This window comes from Platalea leucorodia (genome assembly GCF_965183815.1).
Source record: "Platalea leucorodia genome assembly, chromosome: 1".
NCBI classification, from domain to species: domain Eukaryota; kingdom Metazoa; phylum Chordata; class Aves; order Pelecaniformes; family Threskiornithidae; genus Platalea; species Platalea leucorodia.
The window spans coordinates 131,744,027-131,766,160 of record NC_138823.1 but is presented as its reverse complement, the minus strand read 5'-3'; the positions used below and the strand labels follow the sequence as shown (position 1 = coordinate 131,766,160).

The 22,134-nt window shown below is 43.7% G+C and overlaps 1 protein-coding gene across 1 annotated transcript in view; it reads left to right on the top strand.

Moving 5' to 3' along the window:
* Positions 1-434: 434 nt before the first annotated feature.
* Positions 435-22,134, top strand: part of SNX10 (sorting nexin 10) — a 35,636-nt gene continuing 13,936 nt past the window's right edge. Inside the window, exons 1-2 of the mRNA XM_082307722.1 lie at positions 435-470; positions 16,319-16,374. Coding sequence (XP_082163848.1) covers positions 16,351-16,374 — 24 coding nt within the window. The 5' untranslated portion in view covers positions 435-470; positions 16,319-16,350. The remainder of the gene's footprint in view (positions 471-16,318; positions 16,375-22,134) is intronic.

Genomic DNA, 22,134 nt, shown 5'->3' with positions numbered 1-22,134 from the left:
ATTTTATTCACCCTTTTAAAGATAAATTATTAGTTGATCGGATTTATCAACCTTAATTTCTCTCTTTTTTCTTTTTTTTTTTTTTTCCCCTCCTTAACTGAAAGGCTCCTAAAAACACCCCTTTTTTGAGGAAAGCCATGCTTTGCACCTCTGGGTTTCCAGAGCACAGCGCTTAAAAATTAAGCAGCCTCCGGGGAACGCACTGAGCACCCCGCCGGCAGGCCCGGGCCGAGGCCCGGTGCTCCCCCTCCCCGCCGGCGGCACCTCCCGTTACCGCGCCCCCCCCCCCCCCCGCACCGACAGCGGGGGCGGAGGTGGGCGGGGCGGGGGCGGCGGTGGGCGGGGCGGGGGCGGCGGTGGGCGGGGCGGGGACGCGAGGCCACGCCCACTGGCGGTGCCGCACCGCCCCCTCCGCCTATGGGCGGCGGCGGGAGCGGCGGCGGCGGGGCTGCGCGCGGCGGCGGCGAGCGGTGAGTGCGGCGGCGGGGGGGGGGTGTCCGCCCCTCCGGGGGGCTCCGGCCCGGCCGCGCTGTGGCCGCCGGTGCAGCGGGCAGAGCCCACCGGGCGCCCGGGGCGGGGGTTGCTCGGGCCGTGTGCGTTTATCTGCAGCGGCAGACGCCGGCGCGGCTGGGCGGGCGGAGGGCTGTCCTCCCCCGGTCTCCGGCCGGCGGTGAGGCGCGCGTTAAAATGACCCGTGGTTTGGGCAGCGGCGTGGGGCGGCCAGGTACAGGCAGCGAGCCCTGTCGCAGAGCTGCCGGCTGTGACAGGGCTTGGTTCCTCCCTGCCTTTTAGGGCATACACCCTAGATTCCCCTGATCTTCGGTGTAGGGCTCCGCTGTGATTTACAGCTGTGGAAATGGCCGCTCCTAGCAATGATTAACACCAGGCGGTGAGAAACTTTGGTTTAAATAATTACTAATCTTGTTTTGAACCAAGGCTTTTTGCTTTGCTGAAGCTAAGTCTCTCACCATTGGGAACCATGACCTTTGTATGGGTGTGCTAAAGCTCTGCATATATGTACGTTATATTATTACCTATATACATTATATATTAATGCGTATTATTGCGTATAATAATATATAACTATATAATGCATATCACATAATGTATCTAATGGCACAATTTTATATTAAATACATCATATTACATCATATGGACATTGCTTCTCACCCTTCTGGCTAAGATCAAGTGTAGTATCTATGATATTTGTTGTGCCTTTTTTGTTAGTCAGGAGACTGCCTCATTATTATTTTAAAATTCTGTGTGTTATTTAAATTAAGCGGCCTGAGCATTTTTGGGTACGTACGACGAAAGCCTCTGGAAACGCAGTAGGCAATTAAAACTAATCGATTTATAAACCGGAGGAGGTTCCAGTGATTGAGTTGCTGGGTTTGCCTTGGGCCGCGTACTGGAATTAGGCAGAGAGGCACGCGGGCAGCTGCTGCCTGCGCTTTGCCTTGAAACACCCGTGTTTGCTCGTTGTCTCGCACCCGCCCGCTGCGATCGCCCCATCGAGACGCACCCTCACCGTCGGATCAGCGTGACGGGCTGGGTGTCCTCGCAGCGAGGATGTGGCAATTTTAGGTAAATGTTGCCTAATTCTGCCAGCAGCGGTGAAAAGGTAAAGGCAGGCGGAGGTGTGGAGCCAGGCCACCGAGGGTCGGGGCCTGGCCCGCGCGGGTGCGTTTGAAGCTCCCACCCGAGACGTGCCCACGTCACCCGTTGCCCAAGGGAAACAGCAGCTCCAGTTTTCGTTGCCCACTCTGCTCCTCGCGTTGGCAGAAAACAGCTCAGGTGAAGACGACGGTCTTCCTATTCGTGCTAGGGAAAACTGAAACTAAAAGTAATGCAAGGTAGAGCTTTCCTGGATGACACTAACTGGACTTCCTTTAGAAAAATGGAAATACTGCTGTTTTCTTTGTGTAGAAGATTAAAATAATACTTGTGCCTACTTCAGCCTAGGGTATTGTGCTATGTTTATAATGCTTGACTTGAAATCCAGAAGTCTCTTGTTTATCATGTATTTTTATATTGAATCTAAGAAGTATTTATCTTTTAACGAATTTCAGTTTAAAGGCCTTGCATTGGTGCAGCATGCCTGTATTCATATACTTTTAAGGGCTTATAATACATGTGAGCTTTATTATCGATTATTATGATTTTAAATTTTATTTGAAAAATAATTATATTTAAGTATTTTTTTAAAAGGGAGAGAAATATTCTGAAAAGATCACTACATAATCCCACTACATAATCCCACTACATAATCCCACTACATAATCCCACTACATAATCCCACTACATAATCCCACTACATAATCCCACTACATAATCCCACTACATAATCCCACTACATAATCCCACTACATAATCTCTCCAATGCTATAGTGTAATTAGAAGACAATAGCACCTAGAAGCCTCATTCAGTTACTTGTGCCCCACGGTAGGAGCTGCGTAAATAGAGGCAAAAAGGCAGTCCTTGGTGGCAGAGAAGTTATGAAATAGAAAACAAGACACTATTTGTGAACATAAGACAGAAATAGTTGTTTAATCAAGTACCTCCAAACATTCAGACAAGTGGCAAATCCATTATAAATTATATTGGTATCATGGTTCCTCTTTCATTTAGGTCTCTATAGTTTAACTGCAGTTAATTGTTACCAGCTGAGCTCCTGGAAGTAAGGATTTGTGCTTCTATACCATTGTTTGTTTTGGTTTTTGCTTGCTTTTTTTTCTTTCAAGATATGTTTATGGTACAGGGATAGCCCAGTAGAAAGCTGGAGTAGCATTGCAACACTGCATTGCTATGTTTCGTGAAATATTGCCTAGACCTATTTCAACAGACTTTTGGTTTTCTGGTTTTTCCTTTATTCCCCGCCTTGCAGGCAGGGCTGGGTAAACATTGCCTTTACTCTTCAAAGCCTCTCCCTTTCATCTTTTAATACACTTAGGAGTTGTTTTCAGCTATGCTTTTCCGCATTAACTCCTGAAGAACAGCTATTCTGAAGGCAGCACCTTTCACCAACCCTGCTGTACCTGCTTAAGCTACCCCTGCACCCGCCGCATGCCCGCGGCGCTGTGATGCTGTTAGTGCAGACGCAGCGTGCGGGTTGGACACGAGCGGTGCCTGGCTGTGCTGCAGGCCCTGGGTGTCCTGGGATTTCCCTTCCCAAGCACAGTGCCACACACAGCAAAAACCACTGGGGATTTGGGTCAAACTGAGTAATTCTCAGGCATAAGAGGAGGTGGAGCACTAAATCAAGCCAGCAGTTGGTAAACATGTTGTGATGTGGCTTCTCTGGGTGAACTGTCACCATCTAGCCAGGACTGGTGATGTGGCTGATGTAAGGTGGTAGTCCTGAACAGATGAGGGCAAAGGCTACGTTCCTAGAAATTTTTACAGAGCTCACGCTGCTGCTGCACGTGAATCTCTTACAAAATAGCTTTTCCCACCCAGAGAAGGTCGTGGCAGTCCTCATTTTGAAGCTTCCTGCGTCCCGTTCCTAGCTAAGCAACCCTAGCGCGCCTCTCCTTGATGCTTCCCTCCATCCCCTTGATGCTCGTTGCCCCTGCTGTAGAGCGGCGTTGCCTTTGGCCCGAGGGGCTGCGCCTGCTGGTACCAAATGTGCTTGCTTCAATGTGGTGTTCCCCTCTGCCTGCCCTTCTGCTGGTCCTCTGATCCTGTGGAGTGAAAGACACTTGGAAGAATGCTGATACAGAAGTTGAGCCCTTCTGATCGTAAAGGGCTGAATCAGTCTTGCAGCCTTATTTTAGTCAATTCTTGCTCAGTACTTTCCCTAATCGCCATCATTTCAGGCAACTGCAACCCTCTCTGCTTTTATCATACAATTTTGTAAATTCTCCATATGAAAGAAGCTCTGGCAGGCTGATTTAAAAATAAAACCAAAACCCACACTATAATAAATCCCAAAGTAAAAAGGTTGTGAACATTTGTTCAGCAGCATGGACTGCTGCAGGTGTTCCTTGCTTCCTGGGAGTAGGTAGGTAGGATAGGACAGGTGACAAATTCGGTGTATCATATCTCTGCAATGTATCATGTGGATCTTGTTACCATGCATGTGGTATGTAGTATGCATAAGTTTTTGGCTTTTGTAAGCAGAGAAGTAAAAGACTTCGGGTTAATTTAGGATATTGTGATTTTTCTTTCTTCTTAAACATTTTGCATCTTTTTATTATCTCAAAAAAATAACTCAGTAACTTTTTTTTCTTCTGTTACTAAAAATACTAAGAGGAAAAAACAGCTGTGTGTCCTACAGGAATTTCCTAACTTCTTAGCAGGATAACTCTTGGGACAGAGAAGCAAATCATGCTATAGTTGCTCGTTGACTACAGGGAACTATGTGCACAAAGTCTGGTGCATACTGTTTTGGCTCTGGATCTGTTTATTTGTAGCATTCCTTGCTAAATCACTACACAGTGCAGCTTGGGCATGGGTTAGTTGCCTGGATGTGTGTGACCGGTGCCTTTCAAGGGGATCTGGGACATCTGTATGAGGCTGGCATCATGACACATGACCTACAGTTGATCCACCTTCTTGGGCAGCAGCTGAAGAGTAAGCAGGACACCTTGTGAGCATCCACAAAGACACTGAATGTTTATGTTTAGCTATCTGAATCCTACTTGTCCAGATTTCTGCAGGGCAGGGGGATCAGTTGGAGATTTAATGAAACATAGTCCAATAATGTAATTGCAAATGGTCTTGCATTTCCCACCGTGTTCCTCCAGTGATCCTCCTTCAACTTGGAGAACTTCAAAATAGTATTTCTCTTCTCGAGATCTAATTAGTGATATTCACAGAATCCGTAAATGCCCTTGGGGCTTCTGGTCCCAGAAACCAGTTTCCTTTTGGACTTTGCTGGGCACGTTATATACATGCTGTCTCACTGCTACTGCGGCACGAGTTGTCTCAAAATGTCTCCCAGTACCACAGGAATTCATCAATAGACGTAAACCCTGCAAAAACCTTTACAACTCTGCATCAACCTGTGGGCCTGGCCCAAAAGAAGGGGCTTGATCAGCTTGAAAGGAGTTCAGGCATCTTCAAGCTTGCTCAAGCATCTTCATGTGATTGACGTTATGGATTACCAGAGTTGTTCAGCAGGGTGCATATTGATGAGTTTCATTTGTTTAATAATAAATAAACTAACGATGATTTTGTTACGGATCTTCTCTCTGGTAACTCTTGTGCGTAAAAAGAGAATGCAGTTTGGTTTCCACGTCTGCTTTTTGTGGTATGAAGAAATTTGTGTTTCTTGGTATTTAAAGGATTTGTGACTTAAGAAAATTACTTCTTCCTTTCCCTTGCTTCTCTACTGGAGCTGTCTAGGAGGATAAATTCACTTATAGGTATCCTACGCCTCAAAGCAAAACGGATGTTTTGCTCCTGCAACAAAGCATCTATTTTACTACGGAGCTGACAACGAGTAACATACCCTGGCCTCTGTCTGCATGTCTGCTGCCAACACATCCTTCAAGTTCAAGTTCCTGCCCCTCCTTTCCCTCAGGGAAACCATAACTGCTCGCCTACCTTGCTCCATGTGTACAGCAACAGTCACCAGGTTATAACTTTGTGCCTTCTAATAGTCTCGTTGTTTTAATTGCATAATGATGTGTGGTTTTAAATTAGTCATAACTTCGGTACCCATTTTAATGAGATCTTCAGCTGTCTTCCCAGAGGGGAAGGCTTTGTTTTCCCAAGAGCCTCTTCCCAGAAGAAATGAATTTCTACTAATGAGGCATGAAAAGGCGAGGTGGTAAGGGGAGTGTTGGGGAGTGTTTACACAGAGAAGGGAAATAGCTGCGAGTCTTGGGCGCTGCAGAGCATTTTGATAATACCAGAGCCTGTGACATGTTGGGCGTTCGCATGTATAAATAGTCGCATCAGTGCGTACCGTCATTGCAATCATACTTGCTTTGAGAACAGCTAAATGTAATAGCCTTGTCTCTCCTGGTGTGGAGGAGCACAGCCCAAAAATACCCGCACATGTCTTCACACACGTGAAACGATGAGACCAGTGTTTAACGGCTGTGACACTGGTTGGCCTGCTCCCCAAGAATTTATGACTATGTTACATTCGTTATGTCTGTGAAGACTGGTTATGGTATGACTATTTGGAGTTCAATCGACAGGAAGGCAAATCACTCATTCCAGATGAGATAAAACCCCTTGCCTCCCCCTCTCCGGGCTGAAGGTGGGGGTTGCTGTGAAGATGGTGGGGAAGGCAGCCAGGTGGCTGGCTTAAACAGTCCCTCCACCTCCCAGACCACGAAACTGGGTTTGGGCAGTAAGATCCAAGAATCAGAGAGGATTTATAGCCAAAATGTCCCTTTGGGGATTTTATGAAGAACTCTTTGAAACACATAAATACTTGTGCAGAAACAAAGCCTTCCTAGTCTGCTTGTCTGCAAGGAGGCTTTTTGACTGCTCTTTCACTTGTCATCACAGGTAGATTTGGAAGGAAGATCTGTTTGACTTGCTGGCCAGGAAAAGGTTGTCTACACTACGTGTGTAGTCCGAGGCTAAATGTTAAAGTAGGGATGCAAGATTCTCCCCTAGCTGAGGTCTTTTCAGTGAGCTTTACACAGCTGAATCACAGGGATTTAATGCAAACCCTGTTAAGTAGGTGTTAATAGTTCAGGTCAGTTTGCAAAGAAAGCATTTTGACTTTCTCAGGAAAACTACCCTTCAGTACACGCACCAAGCCTTGTAACTAATGCACAATAACTGTGAAGAGAATTTGGAGTACTGTGGACTATCTTTAAGAAAACGTGAAGACAGTCTTCAGGCTCCAGTCAACAAACAGATTTTACCTTCCTTTTTGCCATTACATATTTGCATTTAAATACAAGATTTGAAAAATGATATGCTGTACTATAGCATATGGGTATAAGCAATGATTTTCTTTCAAAAATGATTCTTCCATATTCTCCAGGCTCTTCAGAGCCAGCGATCTCTTTGTCCAAGGCAAGTTTTGCACGTTAAGTATCTTTTATTAAGAGTAACGAGTCTGCTTGGAAAAAATACAGCTTTGGTATGTACAGCCTGGACTGAAAAGCAGTTGTCCCCACGGCATTGTTGTGTTTCTGCAAAATGGTAGAGCTGGAGCAGATCTCTTGGTGATTGTCAGGTCCCGGCAGCCATGTGATAGATGTTTATTACAGATTTGCCTGTAGGACCACAAAGTAGGATTTCAAATACATCCATACATAATGTGTAGGTTTCAACTGGTTTAGCTAAAGGTGTGATCATATAAATTGACACTTGTTCGAGGACTGGATTGTCCTTTTTTTGGCCTGAAGTAAATATATTTAAGTGAACCTGGAATAAGCCTTACTTAAACAACACAAACCAGTTTCATCTCAGTCCACTGTTTTCCCATAGGTTTGTAATACAGTCTGAACTGACCATGTTTAAAATTAATATAAATCTGTGCATTCTGCTCGTTTAGGCAGCACCTGCTCCATGAGTGGGAAGTCTTTCTCCTGCTAAAGGCAGAAAAAGTCCTTTAGATTACTTAGTGGTCTACTTGAATTCATTGTTGGAAAAATATCATGTGGGTTTGGGCACCGTGAAAGGAAGCTATGGGACGTATTTGTCCTGCAGGCATGCAGTTTTCTACCTTTGCTCCTCTTGCTGCTTGACCTTCAGCCAGTGTTTGTTCCAGGCTGGCCAGCAACTCCTTTGACTTGGCCGTGATGGCAGAGCAGTCAAACCCAAGTGCTGCTTTTCTTCTGTTCCTCCCGTTTTTGTGTGTTTGTCATGTCTCCTGCTGTTCTCTCACCACTTCTGAAACGAGTTTTCCATAGCGGAAATCTGCCTCCCATGCTGAGAGCTGGCCAAGGGCTGATGCCAATCTTATGAAGTCATGGTGCAACAGTGGTGTCCATAATTGGGGTGAAAGTAATGAAAAATCACATCTTTAACATTTAATGGACAGAAAAGAAGTGAGAAGCAGAAAATCCAAGGATATGGATAAATCACTGATGTTCAGCTTGATTTTCATGTTGGTCAGTCTCGTGAAAAGTTCCTCCTGCCAAAGGCTGTTTGCTCCTCAGAATTGTCTGCTTTAGTAATGAGTAACACCATTTAGAAGCTATGTACTTCCAAAATATTGTTTTCATGTCACTGGCACAGGCTAGGTCAGAAAGAAAACAAAGCCCGTTGAACAAACAAGCTGCCCAGTTGAAATCACTGTTAATACATAATTAACCAATACTGGTTAATTTAACTGTTGATAGACCCAGCTCATAAACTAGCGCAATATATGGATGCAGCTACACAGGTGCAACACCAGTAAGGTTTTGCAGTAACGATGGGCTATCCGATGTGTTCTTCAGGGGAAGAGAGCCCAAGAGTGAATTGCCATTGTGTGAGAGACTGGATGGCTGATCCAGCTGGACTGTTGTACTCATCCCTCATGGGCTTGGTCAACTTAAAAGACCCAAGAAACACAACAGTTTGACTGGAGTTGATCAAAATGCTTGGTGACCATGCTGTATTGACTGTACTATTTTCTATCTTCCCTACTGTTTTGAGCTGCAGTTAGATCAATCCTAACCATTCTCTGTATCTCAGGATGTTATTATTTGACTATTCATTTTATTTTTGACTGTACCTGTGCTTGGTCTTTCCCAGCCATCTCCCCAGACACACATCATGAGACTAGGACTACTAATTCTGTGGTTACGGCCAAGACTATTGCTTTTTCTTCACTTTCCTCGCTGGGGACAAGACCGGGCACTAGCACTTCCTAGATGGGACTAGGTGGTACGTCACAAAAATAGCTGGTTTGGTAGAATACGGAAATCTGCAACAGGAAGAAAGCCAAGCTAAAACATGTAGTGCTGTGTAGCAGCAATTCAAGCAGCAGAGAAAAATCATATAACAAATTAAAAGCATTTGAAATCAGCAAAAAATGAGAAATTGCTGGCACATGAGATTCGAAATGTTCCGGGGGTGAGTCAGGAAGGAAAGGGTCAGGTGATGTCAGCATTTGCGTTTGAGAGACTGAAAGAGAAATGGTGCAATAAGCCTGCATGGCATTTGCTGATTTTTGCTCTGCTTACTCAGCAGGAAAGATGCAGCTGCTATCAGCCCTTCTTTCTACATGATTAGTAAAAATTAGTTATTACAGAGAGATACCTTGAGGAAGATAATATTATTAGGGCAACTTAATTTGTTTTAATGCAATGAAATATTTAATTCCTGTAAGAAACATGAAATTTTGGAAGAAAGAAAAATATGCATTCTCTGAACATAAACCCTGCTTCAGAAGCAGCATTTAAGATTTTTCTTGGGATTTTAATTGGTGTTCTGAAATGCTGATACTTCAGTGTCTATGGACAAATCCCTTCTTTGTAATCCAGGCTGTAAAAGCAACAGCTGTCAAATGTGTTGTTTGTAACTGGCATCATATAAAAATATATAGGGGTGGCTTATCTGTCCATGGTTTTATATTGCTGGTTCTCGTTGGTGTATCTAACAAGATACGCTGTGCGCACACAAACCATACGCATGTATGTCTTCAATCATCGCTTTTGTAACTAAACAGAACTTTGACTTGGGAAGTACTTGGGTGCTATGTCAGCAAGTGGTTTTACCCTGGAAATTACTTGCTGCTTTCTCTTTGTTTTCAAAGATAGTTTTACTGCCAGTGGTATGCCCTGTTCAAGTATCAGTAAGAAGTCAAGTGACTATCCAGTATTTTCCATGTTGAGTACAGCTATAGTTGAAAGATGGTTGAACTCACCAGATTGCCAATGTTGCTGCTTCTCCCAAAATCAGTTTCTCCTACCTCAAGGGATCTTGGAAGTTCTCTGGAGCAAGCACACTTATTGGGACTTTACCTTGGAGGTCACCAATGTTTCCCTTCAAAGACTGCCTCATCTCTTTGTTGGCCTTCTGAAAATGCCTTAGCAACAAAACCTGCAATTATTTACGCTACAAAATAATTTAGTGTAGTTGAAGCTACTTATTATGCACCATAATGTTTGGAAAGAGTAGCAAAGGCAGACTGATGTGGCAGACCAGCTTGACAGGTTGCCTGGAGAACACACGAGCCAGAGCTGGAGGAGGACTTTGAGTGGTCCCCAGGTTGTTTGCAGAAGCTGTGGTGAGCATCGGCCCTGAGTAATAACTAATTTCCAAGATGAAGACTAGCATGTACTGTTCTTTGTGTCATTGCCCGCAGTTACCCTTCTCTAACCATTGCCTAAGAGCTCTGTCTGCCAGCATTAGCCTTACTGGTATTGTCTAAGGGGAGAAAAAGAAAGTAATAGTTGCTCTGGGATCAGCAACCCACCGAAACTGCAGAATATACATGAAGTCCTTTAGTTGAGCATACGTCTGCAATTTGAGACTGGGGGGAAAAAAAAAAGGGGAGAGTGAAGAAACCTCTGATGCTCTCTCCTACTGTGAACGGATTTCTTAGTACTTCTTCCTTGACTACCTTTAGGCTTTTAGGTGTTTCAGAGAGGCTTGGCATGTGAGTCATGTTGCTGTCCAGCAGTATGGTATTCAGTTGATACAATTCAAAGTGTGGTATAATACCACTGTCATTGGAAATCTGTGACCCACACCTGACACCGTAATCCATGTCATGTATATGTTTTGGAGGGGAGAGGGGAAATTCGTATGTTTGATTAACTGTTTGATTCTCGCGTTCCTCTGAAATTAATGAAAATTTCTTTGATAATTTTTTTAAATGGACTGAATTCATTGTCTTGATAAAACAGGTCACAATAGCCAGGAAGATTGCAGCACAAGAAAACAGCTGGTTGGAGAAAAACTATAATATAGTGTTTAAAGAGGAGCTGCCTTATACCTGGTGGCCATAAACAGGCATTTAGCAACCAAATGGAGTGAAATCCTGTAGGAAGAGAGCAGTTAACTAAGCATCTTGGCAGCGGCGGCTGGAAGTCAGAATTTCAAGTGCAGCCCGAAAGGCATGATTTTTGGCAGTGCGTTTCTACGTAGCGTTGTGGTTGGAGGGAAGGTTTGTGAATTCTGTCGGTGGTTTGGAAAGCTCGTGTTCTTTTAAAAGCAATTTAGATGGTGTCCTCGTTTCCTGCTCAGCAGCAAAGTGACTCTGCTGCTACTGTAATACAGCACTGATGAAACAGGTACCTTGAGCCAGAAAGCAAGATGGATTCGCTCAAGGTGTACTTTATTTTGTTGACTTCACTAAGCAGTCTGCAGACATCTCAGTGCTGTGCAGGGTTTAGATGAAAATGCTTATGTATTTCATATTTTTCTCACTTCTAACGAGCAGACCCTTACGGAGATTTGCTGAGGGAAGGCAAGGCGAGTAACCAGCAGGGCTGATGAAAGAAGGAAGGATGCTCTGTGACCTGTACAGTCTAGTTTCAGTCCTCACTGTCCTATTCATGGAGAGAAGGGAACTCATGACTCCTTTGATGAGTGCAGTTGAGTTGACTCCAGGTATTAAACTGGGCCAGGTGAAGTAGAAGGCATCCACTTAAGCTGAGGCTGAATTACTCTGGATTGAGTGGAAGTCCCTGCTTGGGGAACAGCATTTGAATAAGATTTTTCCCACCAGTAAGAGCAGTAGTTCTGTGATGGCCATGTACCCAATTCCTGTAAATGCCAGGCTATGTTATGATGTAGTCAGTTTGGCATCACAGAATGGTACATTTTATATGTAGAAATGTATGCTACCTATTTCTAGTTTTCACATTATTTTCTTCAAAACTGGCCAGTAAGCACTCAAAATTTTGCCTGTTTCTTACACTTGGTTCCAGTACGAGTCACCATCTAGGTCGCCACTGGACTAGATGGACCTTTCCATTGATATATACAGTATGGCTGGTCTTATGATTTCAGGCAGTTTTGTTCCATAAACAAGTTAACATTGCTTTCTGCCACTTGTAATCCTTTCGTTTGAAACCTATAATAATATTTCATCCATGCTTGTGACTAGCTGTGAGCTAGTACTAAGTGGGGATTTAGCTCCTCCATTTCCTACTCCCTTGCAACAGCAGGGGCACAGGCGTCTCTCGGGTCCTCTGCTCTGTGCAGGAGTTGCAGGAGGTGCTCTTTCCCCAGCAGTGATGCTCCCTGCCAGTGACTGACATTTCAGAATTAGTCCAGAACCTGAGGCTTCTGAAAACACAATCAGTGCTCCCCAAAAGAAATTTGCATTATCCTGTCCCAAATCTAAGTACTACTTATGTTTTAGCATGGGATTACTGAGTTTATTATAGTCTTTTTTTGAACTCTTCAGAGCTAGCATCTCTTATTACAGCTCTATTCTTCATATCCTTCCTCTCCCACCATCACCCCCTGCACGTGTATTTTCCTTAGAAATCCATATGGATGACTTGCCTTTCAGGAACATAGTGCCGTTGGGTGCATGCAGGCATGTTCTGTGATAGTGAACTCCATGTATGGATGCAGCTGAACTTTCTACAGGCTGTAGATTAAAATTCTTATGACATTTTTTGAGTGTTAAGGTAAGCAAAATGTAAAACGCAGGAAAGATCTTTAAGTATTTAGAGATTTAATTGTGACCTCTCTCTCTCTCGGTCACGTTGAAGCCTTGAATGAAAGTTTCATTTGATACTGATGATGGGAACAACCTTGAAGGTGCAGCTGAGGACTTTGCTCGTGACTGGATAGGACTTTCAGTCATCACCAAGGCCTAAACATCAATCACTCTTCACCATTAAAGCTTGAAGGTGGTCATTTAGTTACATGTTTAGAAATAAGCAAAGGTGGGTGGATGGATAATTCTTGAGCTGAAGATCAGTGTTTATTGCTTGAGGGGAAACGCTGGCCACGTGGAATCTGTCAGCACTCCCAGAGCAGATGAGAACATTGCATAGGCCACTGCCCAGCAATGAGTGAAATCATAAAATTTTAGTGCCACTAAACACAGCTACTAGTGAGGTGGCTGGGAGGGCTCGCATTTGTTTGTGCTGTTCTTGTAGCAAGTTGTCATGGTTTTTGTCTGTGGTACTGCTTACGTTTTAATCTTTCAGTTTGGGGCTGTAGGGGAGAAGCTACTTCCTCCTTTAAGAGCAGTCCATTTACTTGATAAAAGGGTATTCCCAAGTAATATTAAATAATTTGTTTTAATTTAGATTTTGAAATATAAAATCAACTCGAAAATATGAACTAAAATGTAATACTTAATAGTGTTTATCTACTACCCCTAAGAAGAGCACTACAGTATATTTATTATCCCTAAGAAAAGAATTGCAGTACTTGGTTTGTTCGGTTGTTTTTTTTTTTTTTTTTTTTCCCCCCCTGATTTTTTTTTTAGGCTACAGAAAGTATGGCAAGCCACCCTACCTAATGTTTTTGCTTTGGAGGAGTTGTTGTTAGCAGTTGCAGAGCCGTTCCCTGGTGGTTTCGTTGGTTATGCAATTAAGAACTGTCAAAAATACGCACTGCAAGGAGCAGGTGTTATATTAAGTATATGAAACTAAGTAATAATAATATAAGAAGTCTTCAGTCTGATAATAGATCAGAAGCAGAACGAAAACTTAATCAAAGCAATGGGGTTTTTTCCCAGTCATAGCAGACAGCATTTTATCAAAACTACAGATCAACCACTGCCTTTTTTGATTCTTTTCCCCAGCACTGGTTCATTTCTCTGTCAGTGGAAATTTTTAATGAGCAAAAAGCCCAGCAACCTTCTGTTCATCTTCTGAAGGCTGCTTCTCTCTGTCACCAGTATTTTGGGTAGGGTTTTTCTAAAGATAAAAGGCATCTTCTTAAGCAGACAGTTGAACCGTTCTGCTTCAGTGACTTTTACATGTGTTAAAGAAGTCCTAAAATACATGTCTTGCTACCAGACAGAATACTGCATTCAGTGTGTTTGCAAGTGGCTGCAGCATGACTGGGGCGATCTTGGACTTGCTGAGGTGTCTGTGGAAAAGGTAGCTTTGGTGGGCTTGTATTTTCTTTTTTTTTTTTTTCAAATTACTTATTTTAAATACATAATTTTAGGAAGGTTTTTGGTGCTGAAATATTCATTTTGGTCATTAAATATTTAAGATTGTGATGGCTGTTTGGAGTTTAAACTGTTCTTTCTAACATGCACCAGCACATAACTCGGTGATTAGAAAGCAGAAGACAAAACGAAATGTGTTATTTCAGCCCTGTCATTCACGAACAGTGTCAGGAGTGAGATATTTCGGGCTTGCATAATTTCTTACTTAAAGCAGTTAAGAGACAGGAGAGAGAGAGAGAGAGAAAGGCTGCAGAATCTGATAGAATAAAGATATAGAACTGAAAAAAAATTTGAATTGCCATTTAAAAAACAAAACCACATTCAACCAGAGCAGAAAGGGAAGAAAAGCCCCAAAACTATACAAGTTTATAACTGTACCCAATGAGGAGAGGTAGCAGGCAGAAACAGCCCTTCCTCTTTTAACAGCCTGCACCCTGCACAGTTTTCTGTGGTGTGGGCTTGTGCTTGCCTGAGAGGTAAAAGCCATTTATCTCCACCAAAAGGAAAACTCCTAACGTACTTCTGTATTGGCAGCAGTTATAGCTGATGAGACAAATTCTTGCCCCTCCTTGCTGAGCTGCTTGGCACTGCTGAGACTGTGCAGCAAGGAGTGCTGGAGTGCTCTTCTGTGCCTTCAGCCCAGAGCATATATACCAGTTAAACATAAATACATTGAGCAAAAATACCAAAAAGTTATTGGGAGTGTGTTTTCAATAGGCCTTTGTGCTCTTATCAGCACAATCCTAGCTACAGAAGTGAAATGATGGCGTTATCTTTATGGAGGCAGGAACGGTACTGGTGCTACCGTTCAGGATATCTGAAATCCTGCGCGTGGACATCTCTCTTTGGAGACAGAGTATCCTATTTTGAGATAACTGATCCTATAGAAATTTGACAAAGATGTGTTTGTTCCAAAATAATTTCCTGGTCAAAGAAATGTATGTGTGCTCATCTTTGTGCTCTGTTTTATTAAAATAGGTGTGGTTTTGAAAGTTAGGCCTGTGGTAAGGGGCATTGGGCAGGGGTGGGGTGTCCAGGACTCCTTAGCTGGGCTTGACCGAAATACATAGTTGTATAACAAGAGCAGCTCCAAGCTCTGTATCGCTAAACCATAGCAAACCACCTCCAAAAACATAGCCGTGTGTCTTCCCTAGGCACGTGTGAGCATTTTGCAGCCAGCTGACAACAGCTGCCAAGGATTGCCTAAGAAAGCTGCGAATCCACCTCTTCCAATGCAAGGCGCCTGCCCAGGGAGATGCACGGGAGGATTTTGCCCAGCTTCTCCTGCTTAAATGGCATCCATCCTGACCACGTAGGGAGCTGTGCTCCTGGGGTGAAGGAGGGATCCTGCTGGGCTCCTCTTGGTTTGGAAAGAGGCGGCTGATGTTTAAAAGCTGAGGAAGCAATAGGATGTTTTTGTAGCTGGGGGTCAGCATAGGCGTTAGCTGGCAGTGGCTGGATGGCATGTGGGAGAGGTAAAGGGGAAAGGCAAATTGCAAATCCTTTTCCCATGGCGGTTGCTTTTAGGCAGGCGGTGTATATGTAAGCTAGCAAGTGAATAAAGCTGCCCTGCTCTTTCCGTGTGGGTACCTGTCCTGAGCAAACAGGCCGGTTTACGGGACTGCAGAGGTAGTTAAAAATTTATCGGGCTTTCCAGTGAAAGAATAGATTTAAAACATAAGTTAATGACGGGCTTTTTTGATTTGGTCTAATTATACACTTCCCTACATGGAGGTTTTAAAACCACAGATGCCATGAAATTTAGCTTGAGTTTTAGCTAGCCTGCAGGATCCAAACAGTTTGTCTCCCCGCTTATCTCTGTTTCAGAGAAATGGTTGAGAGGGGCTTTTGATTCTGCTGACTCAGATGTTTTAGCATCTCTGGACCACAGCTGCAGTCACGCAGACCTGTGCTTGGGTGCCTGCGAGCGAAGCATGGGCAGGACTGCGTGGGCTGTGTCTGTGCACCAGGGATGCTGGCTGCACAGAGCTGTTGGGAGCTGGGTGCAAGGATGAGCCCCGGCATGGCTCTCAGATCAATGAAGAAAAGCACTGACTTCCAGAGATGGACAGGCATCACTGGACTGTCATGTACAACAAATATCCCCAGAAGGGGACTAACGCAGTGCTTCTAAAATGAGATTTTTTTTTTTTTTTTTTTTATGAATGAGTTCTTAGATATAGTTAATGCAAACGTTTTCTGGTATATATGGCACTGAGCCTGGCTCTTTCCACTGTCTACTAATGTCTAGCAAAAGTGATAATGACCTTCAAATAACTACTAAATGCCAATCTGATGTCTGTTTTGTTTTTTTTTTTCAGGTTGATTTTCATTTTAATACAAACCAGTGAAGATGACACCAAAACATGAAAAACAAGTAAGTCACGTCTAAGCTTTAATAAAAAAGGATTCTAGTTTGCTGGCTGTGGATTGAATTTCATTAAGGTTCACATGGGCCAGGAAAGATTGGTTGTATTCTTCATGCTTTTAACTGCCAGGCTACAGAATATTCTGGAGTGATGCAGTGCCAGTTCCTTCTGTTAAAATTTGATGGAAAAATCAAGTATTCATTGGATCAGAGAGAAGGGGAGTAAGTGACTCTGTGCATAAGGAGCTCAGACACTGAGACAGGAGAGAAGGACTTGGATTTCAGTCTTCTCACCATCAGTCTTCAGGTATTTTGTAGGACATAATGGTTGGAGCTGGGTCTGAACTCTTGATTACCAGATGCATGGACCAGAAGAATCACACTTGCACATTCTCTTTTTGCTCAGTCATGATGAATATTAAAAGTTTCAACAAATTTTTTTGTCTCGGCTGTTAGTTTCTTATCAGCCTTACTACTCAGCATGTGTGGAGTGAAGATGCCAACACTCCCAGCGTGAAAAGCCCCATGTCCTTTGTGGTTGATCCATTTACTAATAGGCAACCTGATGGGAAACTCTATTTTTCTCAGAAGCTTTGTGGAAAATGACTCTTTAGGGGTTATTGAGTAATCAGATGTGTAACAGTGGCACCATGGAGCATGAGGTTATCACCTGATACAGTCCTGAGCACAGAGATTTGAATTAAAATGCAGCTGGAATGATTAAGGCAAATAATCATCTAATGCAAGATTATTTTTATTCCTCCTCCTTGTGGTATATTTTTTCCCCATATTAAAAATAGATGTTTCCATGTCAGATTCCCTATTTCCTAATAGGAAAATGTTAAAAAGACTTCTCAGAAACACAGTTTTTGTGGTCAAATTCTATACAGTAGAGCTTCTGGCTTATCCTTGTGTCCGAGCAATCCATTGCATTGTGCAGAAGTATTTCCAGCAGGAGAAAGGAGGTGGGGAAAGGAGGGGAAAAAAAAAAAAAGATACTTCTTGTGTTTGCTTCAGCTGCTTTTATGGTGTATTCTTCCTTTTGAGGCAAATCCAAATGGGAACACTTCAGTTTTCAGTGCTTGTGTCTACATAACCTCAGTGCTGCCCTTTTCCTCTGCTGTCAGCACTCATGTTATTTGCATAGGACTGTAACCATGAGGTGTCAACCAGGCTCGGGTTCACTTTGGCCGTTTTGTCATTTCTGTGTGACCCTAAATGCTTGGACTGCTCCAGGCCTTGAGGACAGGGTAGCAAAATGCCACTGGTGCCATGCCTAAACTGGCTGCTTTAGCAAGGCACGTCCAGCCAGAGTAGCTGCTCTGCTGATTCCTCCTTGTTAAGTAGTTATGACTACTTTTGGGGCAGATTTGAAGTTCTTCATGAGAGTGTGTCCTGGTTTAACCCCAATCGGCAAGCAAGCACCACACAGCTGCTCGCTTACCCTCCCCTGCCGCTGGTGGGATGGGGGAGAGAATTGGAAGGGTGAAAGTAAGAAAACTCATGGGCTGAGATAACAGTTTAATAATTGAAATAAAATAATAAATTGTAGTGAAAAGGAAAACAACAAAAGAGAGAAAGAGGAATAAAACCTGCAAGTGATGTGGCCACTCACCACCTGCGGACTGATGCCCAGCCAGTCCCCAAGCAGTGATCGCTGCCTCCCAGCCAACTCCTCCCAGCTTATATATACTGAGCATGACGTCATACGGTATGGAATAGCCCTTTGGCCAGTTTGGGTCAGCTGTCCTGGCTGTGCTGCCTCCCAGCTCCTTATGCACCTCCTTGCTGGCTGAGTATGGGAAGCTGGAAAATCCTTGACTTAGTATAAACACTGCTTAGCAACAACTAAAACATCAGTGTGTTATCACACTATTCTCATGCTAAATCCAAAACACAGCACTATAGCAGCTACTAGGAAGAAAATTAACTCTATCCCAGCTGAAACCAGGACAGGATGTTTGGGCCAGCGTGGCTGCTGGGATCCGTATCAAAGTTATGGCACTAGCAGTTTGGATAGGAAATGTTCTGCTTAGGAATTTAGCAGTTTCCAGGGAGAAGGAATAAATGGAGATGCCACTTTTTCCAGTAGCTTTCTGTTGGGTCAGTATTGTTCCCAGAGGAATAGGCTTCCACGACCAAGCCTGGACACTTTGAACTGTCAGCAGTAAGTTCTGGTTTTGAGAGAATTGTTGCACTTAAGCGTTACAGGGCACATATTCTTGAGTGCATGATAGACATGCATGTATTGTGCCCCTCAGTTAAAAACAAAACACCAAAATGGAAAGTATATGTGATGTGGCATAATAGCTAGATCTGCAATTCTGGAAAAACCAAGCAGAACTGGGCGGGAGAGGAAGACACCTTGGAAAGGATTGCAGCTGACGAAAGTAAAAAGTCCCTGAAACCTCGGCTTTCTTCAGGCTCTGCTTCCCAGGGGGGTATGGCTGGACTGCAGTGCAGTCTCGTGACAAAAGATGAAGTTAGTCTTCATGTGGGCTGTGGGAGGAAGAGGTCAGCCTCACCTCCCCTAGGTGAACAGTGCGTTACTTGAAGGTAGACATGCCTGTTGAGAGTATCCTTGTCTTTATAGCAAGAAGGGGATGGAAGGGAGTATATACAGAGGGGAAAGGTAATTATTACTCGAAACTGCTGTAATCTGATGACTGTGCATGACCAGTGAACGCAGGATGGACTGAGCATACAACAGCAATCTCCCAGAGGAATATTCTGGCACCTAACTCTGAACCCTAACATAGCCTATATGTGAATATTGGCCTTTACAAGCCTACTTTTATAGGGGCAGGGAGGCATAAGCACCTTTTCTGACAGTGTATCTGCATCTATACTGGGCTGTTAGGGCCACTTTGATTAAATCAATATTGTTGTCCCAGCGGGGTCTTGTATCCTGGAGAAGGCTTAAAGGTCAAAAGAGAAGGGGTAGTCTACATGTGCAATGCCACTGTTTCAGCGCAGCAGAAACTGTAACGGGAATTGGGATTAACGCTTCCTGGATTCAAGATGCTTATAGGGGAAGTAACCAGAGATCTTGAGAAAGGCTGTACATTTTTGTTTTTGTTTTCTAGTTGCTTAATGTTTATCTTGCTTCATTCTGAACTCATTATTGGTATTCTGTGGTAAATAAGGCGGGGGGGGGGGGGGCAGAAACACCCAGTCTTCTGCTGAAATCCTGGTGTTTCAAATCAGAGCTGACAGTGACTGTGTGAGGGCTGCGGTTTGCTGAGGTGCTCTGCTGTACCGCGGATCATTTTTAGTCTTGGCTCAGTGATGTACTGCCTAGACACCTGCCTGCCACAGCGTGTACAGCAGGTCTCCTTTCTTCTATAGGCAGAGTCTGAAAGGTGCTTGAATTCCTCAGTGTTGAAACTCCGTGACTATTTAATTGGAAATTAAAAGTGTACGGTTCTTTGTGTAAATCATGTGGTCTGGAATGATTTGCAAGGTAACCTGTAGCTAACCCACTGCATATCCAATAGTAACTTTTAATCATAATACTTTGGTATAATAGAGGTTGAAAGAAGCATTTTACTTTGAAGATTATTTTGATTCTGTACAAAGGAGAGGGTTATAGAAGGTTACTTGGAAATAAAGTAATTTGAGGAACCTGGACAAAAGAAAGGTCAATGAGAAGCCAGTACAGTGGTAGAGAGGATGAGAGGAAGGGGACGGAGGTTAGGATATCAGCAGGCTGCCTGCAGCTGGGACTGCTGGGCTGCAGCAGTTGAAGGGAAGAGGAGAGCAGTGTCCCATTTGAAGCTTCCTGGCATTTTTCGTCTTCTTCCACTTGCAGGACAGATGCATCTAGTGCTCAGGAAAGAAAAAAAAGTATGTTTAGGAGAAGTGGTTGCAGCTCTGGGGAAGAGTGGGACACAGAGAAATAGGAGGCTGGGGAAGACAAAAACTTGGGAGAACGTAAGACTATGGATATGAAAAGATGTTACAGTGAGTCTGAAAGTATATGATGTCTATATATGTATGCTAAATATGATAGGCAGTGAGGCAGGTGGAAAAAAACAACTAAAAAATTATTTCCTCTCCTCCGTTCAGCACATTGCTCAGGATCTGCTCAGGAGGGGGAGTAACTTCCTCATGTCTCCCACTGCCGTTTTTGTAAAAGTAAAGGCATGACCCTCAGCTGGTAGGAGTGATTACAGCTCTGTTCATTTGTTCCTCTTGTGCCACGTTGGCATGGGGTTAAAAAGCTGCAGAGGAGAATCAGGCCTGCGGTGCTCTTCAGCAAGGAAAGAAGCGGCAGAGGTGGCAGGAGCCTTTCAAATGGGCTTTCTCTGGCAAGGTGCTCGTGACACGCACCAGAAGGGTATCCAGCAATAATGCAGAAAACACCTCTATGACTAGGAGCTGGGCTAAGTGAGATAAAACCGTGGGCTGTATCCAGCCGTCAGGCCACAGGGTCCCCATACCTGAAGCAGTACGGTCTGGAAATCAGAGTGGTAAATGATTTAATCCAGACCGTGAACACCTCCCTGCCATGTACAGAGTGCAATGACTATTCAGGCAAAAATATATCTTTTCCTTTCAAGGTTGTCGTTGTTCTCCTGTCGGTCCGTTGAAGGCTGCTGCTGGCAGCATGTTGAAGTGTATGTGGTGGGGGGAGAAGACTTGGCTGAAGAGTAAAGGTTTTATTTCTGACATCTGTGGTTTGGGCATGGAGAGACACATTTTGAGAGCTTTATAGTTCAAGATTTCTTGGTTTATGCAAAGACGTACTAAAAAAGCATGTTATTTACCAGAGACACTGTCTGTCCTCCCACAGTTGATTTCTGTGCCTGGAGATCTTGCGCAGTACCTTCCTCTCAGGGGGAAATGTGTCTACGGCTTAAAATGATATGCTTTTCTTTAGCTGAGTCATTGTTTAAGTGGTTGGCTTAGCTCTTTGGGTGAATAGCTTATTTAAGCAACTGAAGTAGGGCAGCCTATTCGTTTGCTCAGGAAATAGCAGGTAGTTTGGCACAATTTCAACCTTTGCATTTTAAAGAAACCTTTTCTATCTTAGTGTGAACGTACAGATTTAGCAGGCTTTTTGGGGCTTTGGGTTTGTTTTTCTGTTTTTTTGGGTTTTTTTTTGTTTTTAAAAACAGAGTACAAGCTTTCACATGGTCGTTAGCTGAGGATACTCAGAAGCATTTAATTCTTCAGCCTCTTCCAATTCCTATTAGCGATGCCCAGTTACATTACAGTAATGCCCATGGGCCTCACACTCCTTCAGGATCCCTCTAAATTATTATATAAATGTAGGAATTACAAGGAAATAGACTAGATGTGACAACTTCTACAACAAATATTCTACTGTTGTCCCCTGAAAATGGGTAATTATGCTCTGCAGTGCAGCTGTGTTGCTTCCTTGGGCAGGTTGATGGGCAGACTGGGACAGAAGTGTCCAGGTCCTGCATCCTCAGCTGTACTCTGTGGCTTAAATTCCTGGTGTAATAGGAAGGATATGCAGGAGAACGGGGGGATTCATCTCCTTCCACGTGGTATCTGGGACACTGAGCTTGAGACCTTGATTCCCTGTGTTAAATCTGTGTCCAGGGCAATTAATAGTGGTACATCCTTTTCCACTGGGCCGGAGAAGGTCATTTGGGGCATAGAAAAAAGGCGGTTCTTCAGCTCCTTGTGGCGATACCAAGCACACTTACCTCAGATCCCTGAAATCAATGGGTATAAATACTTGATTTGAAAAAAGATAGATAAAATGGCAAAAAGAAATTTAGGAGCAAATAAAATGTT